This window comes from Phyllostomus discolor, chromosome 9, assembly GCF_004126475.2.
Source record: "Phyllostomus discolor isolate MPI-MPIP mPhyDis1 chromosome 9, mPhyDis1.pri.v3, whole genome shotgun sequence".
Classification (NCBI taxonomy): domain Eukaryota; kingdom Metazoa; phylum Chordata; class Mammalia; order Chiroptera; family Phyllostomidae; genus Phyllostomus; species Phyllostomus discolor.
In genome coordinates, this window is record NC_040911.2 from 68,886,316 (window position 1) to 68,905,549 (window position 19,234).

Below are 19,234 nucleotides of genomic sequence, written 5' to 3' on the forward strand. Positions count from 1 at the left end.
GAATGGGAAAGTGAGGCAGGGAGGAGAGACAGCCACAAAATGTGTGTTATCCAGAAAGACACCTGAAGCTCAGTTTTGATAGGGGACTCAAAACTTGGAAAATTTTAGCTTAAGGTAAATAACCATAAATCTAGAAAGTAATGTGTAATTAAGCTTTTTGTTCCAGAAACTACAGATAAGGCCCATCTGGTGCCTGAGGAAAAAAAAACTGACCTTCTGGAGTGCTGGCTAAAGATACCACCTGGAGACATCCCTACCAGGCTACTACCCCTCCCCTTGGAATTTCAAAGATTCTCACTAACTCCTTTTTGCCCTCCCCCAACCCCCATATAAAAGATCTGGCTGGGAAAGAGAGAGCAAGATGGTTTGTTAGGGTATGAACCCGCCATCTTCTCGGATCGCCGGCCATATGAATAAAGTGCCTATAAAAGATTCAATCACTGTCATTGCTTATTGGATTTGGTAGTGACAGGCAGCCCGGACGCCGGTGTCTTTTCTGGTTACAGTTTCACATGGGATTTCTGGGAGACAGTATGGACCTAAGAGTTATCCCCTCCCAGGGTGGAGGTGCTGATGTATTAAACACCAACTCTATCAGTCATTGGTTAAGGGCTTCTCTCAGGAGAGGGTAATTTCTGGCTGCTCCCAGACTGCCCTGGAAGAGTAAACTCCAGGGACTATAAATGTCATCAGACAAAGAGATGTAAGCATCATACACTGGATTTCAGGATCATCTCCTCTTCTTCCTCTCTGTTATAATTTCTCCTCTGTAGCTGAGTGTGCTAAGCTCTTTGTCCACCTGGCTATTGAACCCTGTGCTACAGACCCAGGTGACCAAGATTCAAGGAAGTAGGAACTAAGAAAGCTTAAGCAGATGTCCCAGTCTGAGTCACACTCTCCAATCCAGCCTATGCCTCAAAAGCCCCATTTGAGGAGGTAGGGGCATTCTTGGATGCTTGCCTGGTGGTTAATTAAGCTGATATATTGCAACTCAGTTGATTTTTACGCTGTGTGGATTCCCCTCTCTTTTCAGGCATCTCAGGAGAGGAGAAGGAATGAGAAAATGAGAGTGCAGAATTTGGAGTATGTAAACCCAAATTCTAACCTCTAGTGTGCATCCTAGCCATCTTTTACCTTCCTGTTGCTCCGATTGTTCATTTTGAAAAATGTAATACCATGTCACTTGAGGGTAGAAATATTTTCCTTTTTGTAAACTGAAATTCAGTAGCAATTTCAAAAAATAAATTTGTAAGACTTATTGAAGCTTATGAACCATAACAAGCCACAGTTAAGTTAGGTATCATTCAAAAGTCTACATTCAGTTTTACTTCTACTATAAGATAAAGTAACAAAATTCAAGTTAGACTTCAGGTCTCTGACAGACCTAGGTAGGCCTATGGGGAATGGAAAATCACCAGGTAGGAAAACTGTACTATGGGAAACTGTAGCTTGGGAAAATGCCTGCCTGGGAAACTGCCTGCCAACCCTACCCAAGACAAACAGATGCCCGGCTAAGATTGGAGTCTGGGGTCATCCTATCTGGCATAACAGGGTGCAGCTTTAACTTGAGTCTAACAAGATGTATCAAGAACAATGGTCAGCAGAAATGGCACCGAGCAACCAGCTCTAGCCAATCAGACTTTGACATCCCAACCAGTTACCCTTTGAGGGTTTTTGTGCTTAAAATCCCTGCCTTAAGAACAACCGGCCCTGGCTGGCGTAGCTCAGTGGATTGAGAGCGGGCTGCGAACCAAAGTGTCGCAGGTTCGATTCCCAGTCAGGGTACATGCCTGGGTTGCAGGCCATGACCTCCAGCAACCACGCATTGACGTTTCTCTCTCTCTCTCTCTCTCTCTCTCTCTCTCTCTCTCTCTCTCTCTCTCTCTTCCTCCCTTCCCTCTCTAAAAATAAATAAATAAAATCTTAAAAAAAAAAAAAGAACAACTGAGCAAGTCTTAACCTCCCTTGGTTGGCTCCCCAACCTCCAACCTCCCTAGGTTGGCTCCACTTCCCTTCTTATCCCCCACTAACAAACCCTGCTTTTTAGCTTGCATCCATCTGGTTTCTTGAGCGACTCCGACCTAACAGTCTTGAATTACATATATCTTTCAAACAAACCCACAGTGCTAATAGGTGAGAACTGCATGATATTGTTCTCCCTGTCTCAGAACTTAAGTATACATGGAAAAGTGCATTGCACATTGATGATGCGGATACCGGCCCGTAGTATCCACAGCATTGTGGATGAGATGAGACAAATTCACATGGACTACCGAGTCCTGTGGAGAAAAAGGGATGGCATGGCCACTCTGTCAAGAGGATAACACCTGGACCCTTGACTTGACAGACTTTTATTGGGTTCAATTTGCATAGGAATACAGGACGTATATGTAAAGTTCATCAATCATTGTCAGGCGGTAATGATCCATAGATAGATAACATTCAAAGAACTCTGAGAGCTGACTCTGAGTCAAGGTAAGATAGCTGAAGGGTCATAAAACTTTGGGGAACAAACTCATTTCCTGCTTGAACTATTATCATTTAAATGGAAGGTATTAGCAAAGTAGGTTTCATAGGATTTTGTGCACTCTTTCTTAGGCCTGATTGCCCCATGGAACCCACCCTTTCCAGAACAGGGTCATGCCCACCTCCAGCATTGTTTCAGGCTTAAGTCAGGCAGGGGAAGTAAGGCAGCCAAGAGATTAGGAGATTTCTAGCAGACAGAATGAGGACTCAGGCCATGTCAAAGCTGAGGGGCAAGGGTCCATCGCCCCTTTTTTCGGTAGCCCCCAAATCCTTCCCTGAGGGCCCCTTTGTGACCATGCCTGTTTTAGGTCATCTCTCCTTTGAAGAATCTTACCCATCATTGGCTAACTAGTCATCTGCCTGGGGCCAAGCAGGGTGAGGTGAAAAGGGGCAGAGGTGGTGTCCATGCAACGAAGATAAGCTTTGTCTCCTGAGTGGCTTATGGTCCCAAGGTCTTCTTACTCAGCCTTAGCCGGGAGGGGTTACTGTTTCTGACACCAGACAGGGTGGTTCCCAGCACACTTAGTTACTAATGTTTAAGTAAATTCTGCCTCTAAGGAATGAGAAATGTCAACATTGGGCTGAATGTGCAGTATTTAAATTTTAATTGTATGCACAAATGTACAGAGGCCATAAATACAACTGTTAACTGAGATGATGATAGCACAGGAGGGGAAATAAAGGAGCCATAGATCCATGTGGAATAAAGACAGCCGGAGCTATTGCTATTGACAGTGCATACATTACTCACTAGGGAGAAACACTACGTTTTCTTGAAAAATAATAGGACATTATAATCATCTTCTAGAAGAAGCTGTAAAGCTAGGAGGACATGATAGGTATTTGGCAAGCAATTAAGCAGTCTCCTAGAGGAGACTGAAAACAGAAGCAGGATGTGGGAAGAAATGCAAATAGCCTTCTACCTGTCCTGTGTCAGCCCTTCATGAGCCTTGAGCCCTCCTGGAGCTGATGAAGGGCATTCAGTGAAATGTTGCTTCTGGATTGAGAGCATACACAACTAGAGCAGTAAGCAAAAGGGCCACGTTTTCACTCCTAAAGAAAAAGAATTGCCAGTGCTCATTTGCAAAATGGAGGTGCTCTCTGTGTTCAGTCACAGCACAGAAGGTGTGGTATATGTGAGTCAAGATGAAATTGCTCTGGCTGGTATAGCTTAGCGGACTGAGAATGGACCTGCAAACCAAAGGTTCGCCGGTTTGATTCCCAGTCAGGGTACATTCCTCAGTTGTAGGCCAGGTCCCCAGTGAGGGCCATGTGAGAGGCAACCACACATTGATGTTTCTTTCTCTTTTTTTCTCCTCCCCTTCCCCTCTAAAAATTAACAAATAAAAATCTAAAAAAAAAAAGAGATAAACCTGCACAAACATATTTTTCAGGTGTCCAGCTCTACCTAATGGTTCATTTTTAAAAAATACACTCCAGATTGGACTTGAGAACAAACACACAGCCATGTAATTGCTTTGACCTTTCTATCATTTATCATTCTTTCAAAGTTTACCCACTAATTAATATCACCCTTTAGAGAATAGGCTTTCCCAACCTGGACAGTACTGACATTGGGGTCTGGATCATTCTTGGTCAGGGGTTCTCTTGTGTGCCATAGGGCATCTACCAGTACTGTCCCTCTCCATTGTGACAATCAAATCTGTCTACAGACATGTCCAAATGTCCTCAGAAGGAGGCGGCTAATGTGGTCAAAATTGCCCCCATAAACAAGCAGTCCCCAACCTTTTTGGCACCAGGGACAGATTTCATGGAAGACAATTTTTCTACAGACTGGGGGTGGTGGGATGGTTTGAGGATGATTCAAGCACATTACATTCAAGCTCACCTCTTGCTGTGCAGCCTGGTTCCTAACAGGCCCTGACTAGTACTGGTCCATGGCCTGGAGATTGGGGACGCCTGCCATATAGCAATAGGCTGTTGGATGGATGAAGTAGAAACCCAGACTTGCTTTTCTTTAATCCCATCCCAGCACAGTGTCATGAAGAGCTTGTGATCTTAAAGCCAGCTTGTTTAGCTGCAGATCCCTGCTCCCACACTTTACAAGTAAGTGATCTGGGACACTGAGTCCTGTGCCTTTCAGCTACCCCATGACACCCCTGGAGAGGGCTGGAGGTCATACTAATTGTTCTCTAGAGAACGTTCAATTCTCTGAGCTCAAGGTGCTATTGCTGCTTTTCTCTAAATGGATGAAATCATCTAAAATAATCTACGAATTCTTCAGGCTCCATATCCAAGGCAAATATGCATAACAGATCTGAAAGTGAAATGTTAGCTTTCCCCTAATGTGCAAATTTTCAAATCATTTGAATTTATTTTAAAGTCAGCAATGAAGGCACATTAACTTCCCTCTCTATGCCATGGGACAAGCACATGTTAGGACTGTGTGTGCTGTAGGGGAGGAGTGAAGTATGTAGAGTCCATCTGAGTGGGTGGCCCTGATGTTGATGATTCTAAATGCTGTGAAAGATGCCCACACCCTGGGCTGCTGACTGACTCAAGTTTAGAAATGTCTTTCTGTGTGTCGGTTTGCAAGCTCACCACTGGATGTCACCCTGGTCCTACCAAAGTTTCTCACTACAGCTGACTTTCACATCCCAGTTTCAGGGCCCCTGGAAGCCAACATAGGAGAAAAACTAAGACCAGATTAGCCTCCACTTGTCCTATGAAGGTTATGGTAGGGGATCATGCATAATCACAGAATTCTGGGAAGAGATGAAATGAAAAACACTTTGTGCAATGTTCCCCACAAGTGCCCTTGAATGCCCTTTCAGTGTTGTCATGCACCCTCAGTACTTACAGCCAACTCAAATCCACTTTGCCCATATGCAGAGCAGGCCAGAATTGTCTGGAGATGATGTTCCCCCATGACTACCCTTAATCAATACCCAACAGGCCAGAAGAAGCTCAGCTTTTTTGACTCTGGCCAGGCAGTTTCTGAGGTGTAACTTACTGCAACCCTGAGGCCCTGGTGGGATCAGACAGAAACCAGCACTGCAGGGTTGTACCCTTATTGACCTGTTCTGCCGCTCTTCTCACCCTCCCTGTTTTCCCTGGGAATCATTCTATAAATCTCTGTGCCCTAAATCTTCATCTCAAGATCTGCTTCTGGTGAACCTCATCTAAGATACTGGTTTACAGTTCATGCTCAGAAATCATTGGTTCCTTTTCCCCACGATCATCTATCTACATGTCTGCTTCAGACACTAGTGGGATTTGGGCACACAAGTTACCTAGCATAGCCCAAGAGCTCCTGCCTTTTCTGTCAGGCAGACTAGCATTGTGAGTCTATACAGCTGACCCATTCTGTCTACCGACCCTCTGAGGTAACTGATTCCCAGGAACCAATGTGTCTGCCTGTGGTCCTTGGGAGTCAAATCTCGAGCTTTGTCTGTAACTCCATTGGTGGTGGAGTTAAAAGTAGTACCTTAAGACTCAAAAAATCTAGAAGCAGATGAAAAGGCACTTAAATCATTTTAGGGTCAGAAGGGCAGAGGAGAGGAGAAAGAGCAGGGAGAAAAGCTTTGAGGGTTTTTTTTTCCACCTTGACATAGGATTGCTCAAACAAATTAACATGCCCATCTCCACTGGTTCATTTATCCAGAATAAATTCACATGTTGAAGCAAATAGGAAAAGGGAAGAGGGAGCTCAACAAGAGATGAGCTGTGGGAAAGGAGGGTAAGATGTTAGTCATTTTTTACCTCCCAAACACACTGGCTTTAGCACAGCATTTGCTTGAAAAAATGATTAAAACAATTGCTCATGTGTGACAGAAAAGTCATTTCCACTAGAAAAATATTTAAATCATGGGTTGGGGAGCATTCTCTGTCTCTGTTAATGATGGGTTAGAGGGTAGTTATATAAAGCATGTGGATCAATATGACATTTGCTGATTGAATTACTGATATACCCTGGTATTTGTAGGGGACACAACTACGAAGACATTATGTCACGAAAATTGCATTTCAAGGGTTGAATGTGAAATACTATTAGCTTGTGTAATTTCTCTCTCTCTCTCTCTCTCTCTCTCTCTGTCCTTTTTTACCATTTCAGATAGATGCAAGCTGAAGGTTGAAGAAATGAGATTTTCTTCCCAGAGCTAGCTACTATTTCTTCTCTCCACTCAGAGCTGAAATACTCACTCCCTCCAGAGGTTTGCTTAAATATTACACAAATGAGCTTAATATTTTCCTGTACTGAATCAGATCCATGAGGACACAAGTGTCTTCTCAACCAAAAACATGCAAAGCAATAAATAGCTACATTTACCTTGGGTCAAGGGTGAGCGATGCTAAAGGCACTGACACCTTCAACTTCCCTTTCTCCTCAGCGTATGAAATATGCTAGGGTTTTATAAAGTTTTCCTGCACAAAAACTGCTGCTGAACTCAGTCACTTGTAGGCAAGTTCCCTTGCTTCTTAAACTGCCATCTACCAATGTGGAGTGACCTGCCTCTTTCTTCCTGCTCTCCTTGCCCTCTAGGTACAGGAGCCAGTTTCAGGTTAACCCGGGGAACTCCTGGGGTTGTGAACCAACAATGTCAGTGGTTCCCAGTCTCTTAGAGTTGTTAACATGTCCTTGGTCTTAGTGGGAAGAAAGGAAGGAAAATTCCCCAAGTAGGAATGGGTCTCAGAGGACTCATTGCCCTCCACCAAACCCTCACCCTCCACCACTCAGCACTCTTTTCTCTAGTTAGATATCAGTTCTGATGGGTAGGAGCTGACTGGGACAAGGAAGGAACCATTGGAAGGCCTATGCTTAAGGAGTGAGGCTGGATGCACAAAGCCAGACAGATGGGGGCTGCTGGGCAGATTGAGAACACAATGGGGCTCCTGGGTGTCTCAAGGTGTGGTGGGGAATCTGGAATGTGGGGAGCTAGGAGTGAGAGACAGAAACAGAGGTAGAATAAACACCTCTTACCTTAAAAGTGTATTGCAAGCCCTACATACTGCCTGAGACTTTTAATGGAATAAAGTGACATAGAAACAAATAAACTAGTGAGTTTGAGGGGGTTTTTTAAGGCCTTTCTTTTTTGTATCATTTACTTGACTGAATTTAAGAATCTGGCAAAAACATACTCACCCAACGTCACAATATACATAGATAAAAATGACCTGGGGTCCAAGTCTCCAACTTGCCTTAAATGGCCTCTTCTTCAGGCTTGTGGGATGACCAGACCACAAAAAATTGAGGAACAAACCCAATCCCAAGCACCCCCTCCCAAGGTAAAATAGTTTAAAAAAATGAACTCAGAAATTGTTAACTTTTTTTAGTCTAGTACAGGCATTTTAATTACTTGTAAATAAACAAACAAAACTCAGTACTACATCAAGAGAATTACATTAGTAATACAAAATCAAAGAAGATTTCCAGTTAAATATAGAAAAACTTAGGGTCCATTGGAACCACCAAACCTACATCCCTCACTGGAAATTCTTGATACATCATCCTTGACTGGGGGAATTTGCACAGGAAGAGGAAAATCAAAGTTGAAATGGAAGTAGAGAAAACAACCCACTGACTTTTTTGTGTCTTTTCACTTGAAGTGATAGCACATATTAAGTGGAAACTATTTCATTAAAAATATTTAATATACTGTATCATCTCCACTATATATACACATACTTATTTAAAATTTGGAGAGAGGTAAATTGATCATTTAAAGGGTAAAATTATTCAACTGAAACAATTTCTGAGACTTTTTTAAAAGAGAAATTTAAAAGCATAGCCCAAACATCTGTGTTTCCAAATAGTATTGCCCCACCAACAGCTTCACATCCCAAAGTCATCAAATATTAAAAGTAACAACAATCCTAGAATACTCTTTGATGATACAGTCCCTTCAGGTACATGATGACACTCCAATTTTCCAGAGAGACAAATAAGTAGAAAACATCATGTCAAAAGGAAGAACTATATGATTCACCAAGTTTATACAGAAAGCCAAAGAGCTGGGAGGAATTACTATTTAGAAATAGCTACAAATAAACCATCTTCTATATGCATCCCCCTGTAAGAGAAGGCTGAAAAAGAATTCTCAGCTTTCCATCACCCTTTTGAGTCAAATGATGCACTGACGACCAGGCTAGCAGAAAAGGAGACTGAAATGAAGACCTTCCTTCCTTCTCTGTTACCTCCGGCCCCAAACCCCAGCCCTCCTGTAAGGTAATAAACCCTGGAGACAAAAGTCAGAAATAAGGGATACATATTTGGGTGTTTTTTTTTCTGCTTTGTTCTTGATCTTGGTATTTTCTATCTGCAGATTTGTCTTACTTCTTACTCGCAGAAAAAGTCAATATCCTGGGAGAGAAAAAAAGGAAAAAGAGATTGAACTGAACAGGCAGGGTCAGAAAACAGATGTAGGTTCTTTATTTAAAATCATATGTAATCAAAGGTTAATTTGGATTTAAAATAAGTAAAACCCAACAATTATAACATAATTATCACTTTAAATAAAAGTTATTTAAAATGAAGGCTCTCAAATACACTTTTAATTTATGGTTATTTGACACATTCAAGCGCAATGTTAAGAAGTGATAAGTGAGTCCCATTTGTGGAGGTTGGGCAAATTAGCTCCAGGAGAACAGCTTCAAAATGACCGACCACCTTACACAGTAGCTCAAAGGAGATCTTTTATTTCTGTCCTTGGTGTACATGATCCCAAGGGCATTGGAAAGAGTGTAATATTTTTCATACATAAGTGGAGTCTTATCTACCACAAAAATACGGCATTCAAAGATTTTTCCACAGGCTTGGATTTTGTTAAATGCAATTGCTATTTTTTTCCCAGCCCAAGTCTTTAGCAAACAAGTGTGTAACCATCAGTAAGTGTGAGATAATACTATTTTGCTTTCTTTCTTTGACATAAATAACTTTCATCTAAAAGCAGGGGGAGTCAATGGAGAAAGTTCAGTTCTCTTTCAACATTGATAGTAGGTATGAATGCTCTCCCAAACTTCACTGTCTCAGAAGCCACCACTGAAAGTTAGGGGCTTTGCCTCATATATCTTCTATCTACTAAATTACATGACACATTTTAAAACCAGCCTACATCACCTCAAGAACTGAATATTTCTCTGGCCACCTCTGGGACACTTACTGTGGTTGGGACTTCCTTGGTGGCTTCCTGGTACACATGCTGCTCCTCAACCAGGTTTCTGGGGAAATAACCCACTGTTCCCATCTCGTCCTCCTGGCGATCGCTGTACACCTGAGTATCCAGAAGCACAACAGTCAGGGGAAGGCTGATGTGAGTCCTCTTTGAGAAACACCCAGGCACCCGCTTTGCTGTTAATAAGAATAACGTAACTGCCAAAGTCTCGCTTTTCACTCTGGATTTGGGAGGCTCACACCGAAATTTGAAGTTCACTTAACAGCAGCTTAGCCAACCCGCTGAAACTCTGTGTCCATTCTCCTGTCTTACTGCTTTCACTGCTCCAGCGGCCCCTTATTTTATGCAATCTTGTGAGCTGCCTGAAATCTTTCTGGGACCAGAAGTAAATAGACAGTAAACTTTAAAAGTAAATCAGCTCTTTGATTTTAAAGGACTCATATTTTTCAGTTTTTAAAAATTTAAATGAATAAATAGTTGAGTGAATTTAAGATTATCTTTTCATTACTTGAGATTCTAACTGTGGCCCTTCAGAGGAGGACAGTAAATGAGTCTTGTTTCATTCCTCTCCAAGGCCCACCCTACACATTTTAGCTTAAAACAAAAACAGACAAAAACCCAGACTCTTTGGAATTAAAGAGGAGGGCTAAAGTTCCATTTAAAATATTGAAACATTGACTGACTGCCAACATACATGCCTTTACTTGGCAAATCCGATCAAATAGTTTTAAGTTTCATACTCTTTGGGATGTTAAAGTTCCCATGAACTTCACTAGTTTTATTTTTGCCAAAACATCACATAAACCTATATTTGAGTTCTAAAAATTTCCTCGTTTCTTCAAAATGCAATAAAGGCAAATATATATGAATTTTGTACTTGAATATGCAATCTTTACATTGTTCATAACAGCTAGTTTTAAACATTAAAATGCACTGAAGATAATAGGTAATAGGAAAAAATTATGAGCAACATATATCAAAATGTGTGTATATTTTTAATAGTCTCATCTTACACTGCCAGCCCAAAATTCTCCAGCTTCATTTTCTTTTACCAGCTTTGAGTAAACATAGATCTGTTGCCCTTTTTTAAAATTAATGAATCTACAGTCTGGGGCATTATAATCTTCTTGAGCTCTGGCCAGAGAAATAGTATCTGAAAGAAAAAATACATTGAATTATTGGTTAATATTATTTGTTAATATTGGTTACCTTATTTAGGGTGCTTGGATTTTAAAACAGTAAAAAGGCAGAGCAGATCAGAAAACTAGGAAATTAGAGTGACTAATACCATCCCATTCACAGCTCCTGTTCAGTTCAAACAGAGTAAGAAATCCAAAGCATGAAAACTGCATCCAACAGAATTTTAGCCAAGTGAATCTTCTTTGGTAGCACTGTAAAGGTACAGACCAGAGGAAACAATGCCAATCACATACACATTAGAGAAGTTTTGCTTCAAAGAACAATTAGATTTTATGCTGTTAGTGGATAGTTTTTAAATTATTTAATATAAAGATAATAAAAGGCATTTTCAAAGTCCTTACAGACACACTCGTCATCTGCACAGAGTTTCTTGGAAGCGAGCCTGTCCATAAATATTCCATGCACGGTGCCTGTGACCACAAGACCTGGAAGGAAAAGTAACAATAGTCTTGCCATATTCTTTTCTGCTGTTTATACTATCACCCTTTGAGTGGAAGTGGAAGCTGACTTCAGTGATTTCTGTCTTTTATGTAAAAGCCAGACATCTGGGTAAATCCCACAGCCAATGGGAAGGTGCCTCTGCTTTCATAGCAGCTACTGGGCTCCAAGGGCTATTTAGCATCTGATTTTCCAAAGACACTCAAATTCTATGTATTTTTTTACACAAATGATTTCCAAATGGTCCACCATTGTTGAAGCCACTTTAGCTGTGATTTATTGCATGAGCATAGCATTGTTGAAAGAACTATAAGAATTTTTAAATCTTTAAAAAATAAGTTTTAGTTCAACTCTCATGTTCTTTCAACTTATGAGCAAAAATGTGCTAACTGCAGGAATCTGTTGAAATGTGAGATCTGTATCTTTAGTACAAATGATTTTGATTTAAGCAAATCCATTTAAATATCTGGATTTATATAACAGATAAACAAAGGGTCCTTAAGTTTACAACTCATTCATAATAGGATTCTTAGAAATCACTTCTGTCTTGGAGCAGACATGGGTTGTAACATTTGACTCATATTCAGACCCTACTAATGGGAAAGGAAGGAATAGGTGGGCTGGGGAAAAAATGGAACAATCTTTTCTCCATCTACTTTATCTGAAATTCAGTCTCAAAATGTTCAAGGATAATAAATCCTCGAGAAGGGAATAAAGCTGGAGGTTTGTGATACCAACTCTACTCCTTCTCTGCTCCTGGGCATCTTTCTCATGGAATGTGTGGCACTGCTAGGAGCCACCAAAGTCGAAGCACATTAGTGTTTCATCTATTCACTTGGCTCCATCTATTTGACAAATACTTACTGAACATCTACTTTGTGTCAGGCACTATTGTAGGCACTAGAGACATAGCAGTGAAAAAGGCCCTAGTCTCACAGATTTACTTTCTATTAAAAATGACATACAATAAGATGCTACTTTTTATAGAGTGTTTGAGGCTGGCATCTCTTTCATAAGGTGCCCCCATAGTCTTCTAGAATAGAAGACCCTGTCAGATACCCCATCCATTTGGAGAACAGTGAGGTTTCAAAGCAGTGCCTTTCCCTCCTGCCCCCTGCATGCAGTCACCTCACAAAATGAGGGCCAAGTATTCAACTTACAAAATAATTTTGTATTGTACAAAACAGTTTCCAAGGGAGACACTGGTAAAGCAAAATATACTTACAGAAAAACTTTAAAAGCTGATTGGGGTGTGTGTGTGTGTGTGTAATAAAGTTTTACGCTTTGTTTGTGCATGGGCATGAGGGTGTTATTTTCAAGGGAGGATCTTTATACTGCTGGCCCTGGTTTGGAACCTTATTTAATTTAAACATCTTTATTGTGGGTGAAGAAACCGAGGCCCAGCAAAGGCCAGAGCCACCTTTCTCAACCACCTAATCTAAAGGTTGCCCAATGGGATTGCAGTTCAGTGCTGTTTCCATTCATCTGCTATTAAATTAGAATTAGGATTTTAAATCCTTTATTTTCAGCTTCACTTCAAGAAAAGAATAAATTAGAACTCAAAATGCTAATGTATTTTCCTTCCTATAATCTAGGGATCTAAGAGGATCTCTGGAAAAAGTAAAGTACTAATTAAATCTTAATCCTGATGACACAGCTGTTTTACAAACTGCTATAGTTTCAAGCCAGCCACCAACACAGGAGAGTTAAAAGACAATTGTCATTTAAGAGGCAATTTAAGAAAAGACTGTGTAAAGTCAGATTGTCTCATGGTACTTCCTAAAGCAGGTGAAATGTTGAACAAAGCCACTCTCAAGCTCTCACAACTCAGCAAAGTAAGGCTGATGGGAGCACAAAGCCATTATTGGCCATTTGGTGGTGAAGAAGTGAAGAAGAGAGATGTCAAGCTTTCTGAGTGCATGCTTGGCAGATCTGGGATGTCCTAGCATTCTGTAATGGACAAAGTCAGGATGACAACTAGAAGACTGTTTGTAAAATTTTGCTCACAAACAGGAACTTAAACTTGCAATCATTCAGCAAGCAGTTGTGCCTGACAGCTATCTGGGGGTCCAGAAAATGGCTCTGTTCTGAGCATGCTTACCTTCCTTCCTCTGGGTTTTCAGATATGTTCTCTGAGCCTCTCATTGCCAAAAGACATTTTTTTCTTGTTTTTAAATTAGCATCTCCATCTGGAGTTGTTAAAATGGAGACTTTGGCTCCCTTGGGGTCTAAAAATAGGTTTGGGCCAGTGGGTGGGGTGGAAGCACGCTCCTTGTCACCTACAAGGCTCTGAGTGATCTGGCTCTGCCCCTCTGAAGTCACCATCTGTCATTGTCTCCCTCACCTGCTCTGTACCTGCTGTACCAGCTGCTCTCTGTCTTTTGAAAATGCTGAGCTCATTCCCAATTCAGACTCTCTGAGTTTATTGCCTGGGATGCTTTCACTCCAGACACTGGCATTCAGGTCTTGGCCAAAATGTCTCCACAGACAGACCGTTTTACCAGACTGCTTCCTGCACTCTACCATCCCAATCTATCCATCACATGACTGTGGATGCTGTCCTATGGCATTTATCACTACGGGACATGCCTTGTTTATTCACTTGGTGGTATTTTGTCCCCCAACACTACAGTCAATGCTCCATGAGGTGGGCATCTTGTCTATCTTGTCCATCACTCTGTAATTAGCATCCAAAAAATACTTGGTATGAATAAATAAATACTTGGTATTCATTGACTAAATGCATGATTTCCCTGAAATAGTATGCTTAGGTGTATATGTGCACATATCCATTTTTGGGGGGTGAAAGTCCTGTTTTTTTTTCATATTTATAAAGCGGCCTATTCCCTCCAAATTAATGCCACTGACTAAATTATTAGGGTAGAGATTCAGGAGTCTTGCCACCAAAGCATGGTCCTCAGATCAATAACTTCGGAGTCACTTTACAAATTCTCTCATATCCCACTCCATACCTGCTAAATCTGAATCTACACTGTTATAAGATATGCAATGGGTTTGTATGAACATTAGAGTTTGAGAAGTATTGCTCAAGGGTAAATCAAATAAAACAAAAATTTTTGGCCAGAGCTGCACATTCTTTATTAGGTCTTTGTCAGATACATTTTCTAAGACAATGCTTGTTAAATACCCAAACAGTAAATACTTTAAGCCTTAAAGTTTGAAGTAGAGATGTGAGCCTCTCACAAATTTCCATTTTTACACTATCGTCTATTTATTAATAAACTGTCTTTGAAAAACAGTTTGAAATAATGATCTGATCATTATAACATAGTTTGTAAGGTAGAAACTGCTTTGTTGTTTCTTTCTTAACCTTGACTCACATTGAAACCACCCAGAAGCTTAAAAATATTAAATATTGATGACTGGGTTTCACCCCTAGAGTGGGATTTAACTGATATGGAGTGTAGATTAGAAAATGTTTGAAAGTGTTTCCCAGATGATTCTAATAGGAAGCTAAAGTTGAAAGTTAAATTCAAAGTTGAGAACCATTACATTCTATTGGCAATTTTCAACTCTTTTCTTCTCATGGAACACATAAACTAATTACTAAAATTCTGTGGCACAACAAAATATATATTTTTTGCCAATCTGACAAAAAATAGGTCATAATTTTGATTCTATTCTATGTTGGCTGTTTTCACTTTTTAAAATTTATTTTTAGAGAGAGGGGAAGGAGGGGGAAACAGAGGGAGAGAAACATTGATGTGTGAGAGATGTATTGATTGGCTGCCTCTTGCAGGCCCCCAACTTGGGTTCTGGCCCACAACCCAGACATATGCCCTGGCTGGGAATCAAACCAGAGACATTTTGGTTTGCAGGCTGATGCTCAATCCACTGAGCAACACCAGCCAGGGCCTTTTTTTTTTTTTTAATTTGACAATAAGCAAAGAGAGGTCAATGCTCCTGACTAGTCAGGTGTTGCATGTTTAAAAAGTCCTGTGGCAAACCAGTGTACCAGGGCATACAGGTTAAAATCACTGTTTTAGATGGGCACCAACATCCACTCCCTCCATACGCTCCCGTTCCAGAGATGAGTAAGGAGGTCTGAAGAGTCTAGCCTGATCAAGTCTTCTTGAAAGTATAGTTAGCTCCTTTTTCCTTCCCCTTCCTCCCTCTTAAAGACTTGCTTTCTTTTTTTATATATTTTATTTATTTATTTTTTTAGAGAGGGAAGGGAGGGAGATAGAAACGTCAATGTGCAGTTGCTGGGGGTCATGGCCTGCAATCCAGGCATGTACCCTGACTGGGAATCAAACCTGCGACACTTTGGTTCGCAGCCTGCACTCAATCCACTGAGTTATGCCAGCCAGGGCTAAAGACTTGCTTTCTAAAGTTGGATTACATACAGGGGGATTTGAGCAAGTAGGTAGTATATGCATCAAGGTTAATGGGACTGGTGAAGTTGCAAATGAGGAAGACTAGAATAAACTTGTTGGATTGCAACTAGAGGTACAGTTGTAAATTCATTGTTTAAATATGATTGTATAGAAATGCCCAGATATGATAGATATCTCTATATAAAATTACGATCAAGAGGGGCTCCAGCTGCATCTTGTGGGGGTGGCGTGTCTTGCACATCCGGCTGTTACCCTCCATTCACCTGGTCCTGACCCAAAGCTGTGCTGCAAGGCCTGGGCCTGGCACACAGGGCAGCACCAGGACTGGTCAGATGTGGGCAAGAAGCACAAGTCGAAAAGCACCTGCCTCTACAAGGAGTATGTAGAGAAGCCCCTAGAAGCTGATCCAAGTGGGAGGGAACAGTCACCGAGCTCTCCACCTGCAGCTCCAGGACTCAAGCCTCTTCCAAGACAAGAATGATCATGACAAACACAAGGACAGAAATTAGAAAAGAGAAAGAAACGTGAGAAGCAGTTTCCAGAGGAAGGGGAGAAAACGCTGACACGTGAAGGAAGACAAAAAGAGGTGGGAACGGACCTTGTTGAGATTGAGGCAGAAAGACTACCAGTGCCAGGCCTCTGCAGGATTAGGCTTCTGTCTTGAAAAGTCTCTGTGAGTTCTTTAGCCAAACAAGAACTAGAGCAGACACCTCTTCAGTAAGATTTGAATCAACTAATGAGACAGTTGGAGAGAAAAGACCGAAGTGCTTTCTTTTTATTTCCTGTAACTGATTTTATTGCTCCTGGCTACTCCGTGATCTTTAAACACCCAATGGATTTTGGTACCATGAAAGAAAAGATCAAGAACAATGACTACCAGTGGGTGGAAGAACTAAAGGATAGCTTCCAATTTCTGTGTACTAATGCTATGCTTTACAACAAACCAGAGACCATTTATTATAAAGCTGCAAAGAAGCTATAGTGCTCAGGGATGAAAATTCTGTCAGGAGAAAATTCAGCACATAGACTTCACGGTAGACTTGCCGAAGAGTCAAAAGCAGAAAGACAGAACAGATACCTTGCTGAGCAGGGACGATGACAGCTGCTGGCCTCCAGAAAGGGAGCTCTCTAGCAACACCAGTCAGAAACATGTCTTAAAGTCCCAACAAGGAAAACAAAAAAAGAAAGGCATGCTTGAAGATTAAAGTAGAAGCAATAATTTAGAAAGAGAGAATGGCTGCATCATTAAGGAATCTTGAGTGAAGCTGGCCCAGCAGCTTGTTAATAGTGTGAATTTGAAAGAAGAAAACCAGATGGAACAAGGATGCTGGGACTTCTGCACCCTGTGGACCACATTGTAGGAGAACCTCGCTACTGTCCTGTGAGACTGGGCATGACCACTGGAAGGCTTCAGTCTGGAGTGAATACTCTGGAACATTTTGAAGAAGATTAAAGGAAGAAAGTAACTCTGGTGCCATGCTTGAATTACAGGCCCTGCGTTCTTACATGTCACATTAATGACTCCACATTTGCCAATATCAGCAAGGAAAATTCTGATTTAATCGATTCAACCTATGAGAAAGATCCTGACCTCCCCAGCAATTTAAGTGTCTGTGAAGTTTTGGCCAATGCCAAGATTACCCCTATGTCATGGCAGATAGTTTACTGCATGTTTTTAATGAAAGGGGGGCATTCTAGAATCTTGCAAGAGCTTCATCTCAAGATGAAGGCCAAATTAGGACACTCGACATGGCCAAAGAAACAGAGATTACAGAAATAGAGCCCGGGAGGTGGTCAGACTCTGTTAGTCAGGACAGGCACACAGCACTGGAAGCATTTGCAAACTTAGTGCTCCAGTTGAAGTTTTTGACTTTGAAGAAGCTGAAGTGTCCAGAGGAAACTTGGAGAAACCACCAAATTGCTCAGTGAGCTCCAGAGAACCCAGAACAAGCAACTGAGCACCAGATCCCCTCCCAACATGATCTGTTGCCATACAAATGCATCTTGCTGAGTAATCTTAAAGAACTTGCATGACCTGATGAGATTTGGAGCTAACTTGTATTTGATAATATATCATGTACATATTTTTTTCACTCTTAACTTAGAAATGCTTTTCAGAAGTTAAATATTTGTAAACTGTATTTTTTGTAAAGACATTTTTTCTTAAGATTTTATAGAGAGAGAAGGAAGAGAGGGAGAGAATCAATGTGGTGGCCTCTCATGCGCCCCCTACTGAGGATCTGGCCTGCAATCCAGGCTTGCACCCTGACTGGGAATTGAACTGGTAATCCTTTGGTTCACAGGCTGGCATTCAATCTACTGAGCCACACCAGCCAGAGCTGTAAGCTGTATTTTTAATTAAACTTTGGAACAATTGGCTTTAATGTTCCAGAGACTGGATTCTGGTTAGGTAATAAAGCTGAACCTGGGACTAGGCAGGGGAAAGATCATGAAAGATAAGGACAGGCTTAGGAAATGACAAGAGACTAAAGAGAAATGACAATTGTATGCCACACATGCACCTGAATTGGTTTCTTGAGCTATTACTGGGATATCAGCAAAATTTGAATTTAATTAAATAATACTGTATTATTTCCTGACTTTACAGGTCAAATTTTAGTTATGTGGGAAGTACACACTTAAGTGTTTCAAGGGTAATGAGGAACCAGGTCAATGTGCTCCCAAGTGGCTCTGAAACATTTATGAGAGCTCTGTGTACTATTTCTGTATCTTTCTTACCTATTAGAAATTATTCAAAATAAAAAGCTTACCAAAGTAAATCAGATGTCACTCTTCTATTCAAAATCTTCTAAAATAGGTCCACATAGGCATGTGCATGTTCATAGCCACTTCATTTTGAAAAAACCCAAATCCCCATCCACTGGCAGAACAAACTGCTGGTATGTGCACTAGAGATGAACCTCAGAAACACTGTAGACAGGGCACAGCTACAGCAATAGAAAGCCTATTAGTAGTTCCCTACAGTTGGGGGCTAGTAGAAAGACTATGTAAGAGAGCTTTGAAGGGTGATAGAACACTCTACATCTTATCATCATTACACAACTATACATTATTGTCAAAAGTCATCAGTTTGAACAGTGAGTGAATTTTATATGGAAATAACTCAATTTAAAGTCACCTAATAGCTCCCCAATTGCACACAGAATGCAAGCCAAGTCCTTAAAAGTCCTGCGAAATCCCATTCTTTGGTCCTCCCCAACTCTTCCTCTTACACCACTGGTCACACCACACTTTTCTATTTCCTCTCATCCAGCCACTCGAAGTGGGGCCAGTCTGTGAAACACTTTCTGAGACAAACTAAGGACAGCCACTGAGTAAGCAGTTAGAAAATGCAGCCAGCAATTGGAGTTGCTGTAACATTCAAGAGCATGTCCTTTTACTAGTAATTCAGTTAAATTCTACAAAAGTACATAAACTTGACAGCTAGGTTAAAAATGTTATTCGTTAGGTCAGACTCCAAATGTGCCCAAGTTTTAGGAATATGAATTACTTTGCTTTTTATTCCATATGTATGCACAAGAGTAATGTGATAATCTACATAAACCTAAGTCTTTCCAT

General features: G+C 41.0%; 1 protein-coding gene and 1 pseudogene across 1 annotated transcript; one reads left to right on the forward strand and one right to left on the reverse strand.

Moving 5' to 3' along the window:
• Positions 1–7,804: 7,804 nt before the first annotated feature.
• On the reverse strand, positions 7,805–11,368 carry OTOR (otoraplin). The gene is made up of 4 exons (XM_028525081.2): positions 11,201–11,368; positions 10,673–10,812; positions 9,648–9,758; positions 7,805–8,848 (listed from the first exon to the last, which is right to left on the reverse strand). The coding sequence occupies exons 1-4, from the start codon at positions 11,313–11,315 to the stop codon at positions 8,825–8,827; spliced, it is 390 nt and encodes a 129-aa protein (XP_028380882.1). The 5' UTR covers positions 11,316–11,368; the 3' UTR covers positions 7,805–8,824.
• Positions 11,369–15,348: 3,980 nt separating this feature from the next.
• LOC114506064 lies at positions 15,349–17,684 on the forward strand (annotated as a pseudogene).
• Positions 17,685–19,234: the final 1,550 nt, after the last annotated feature.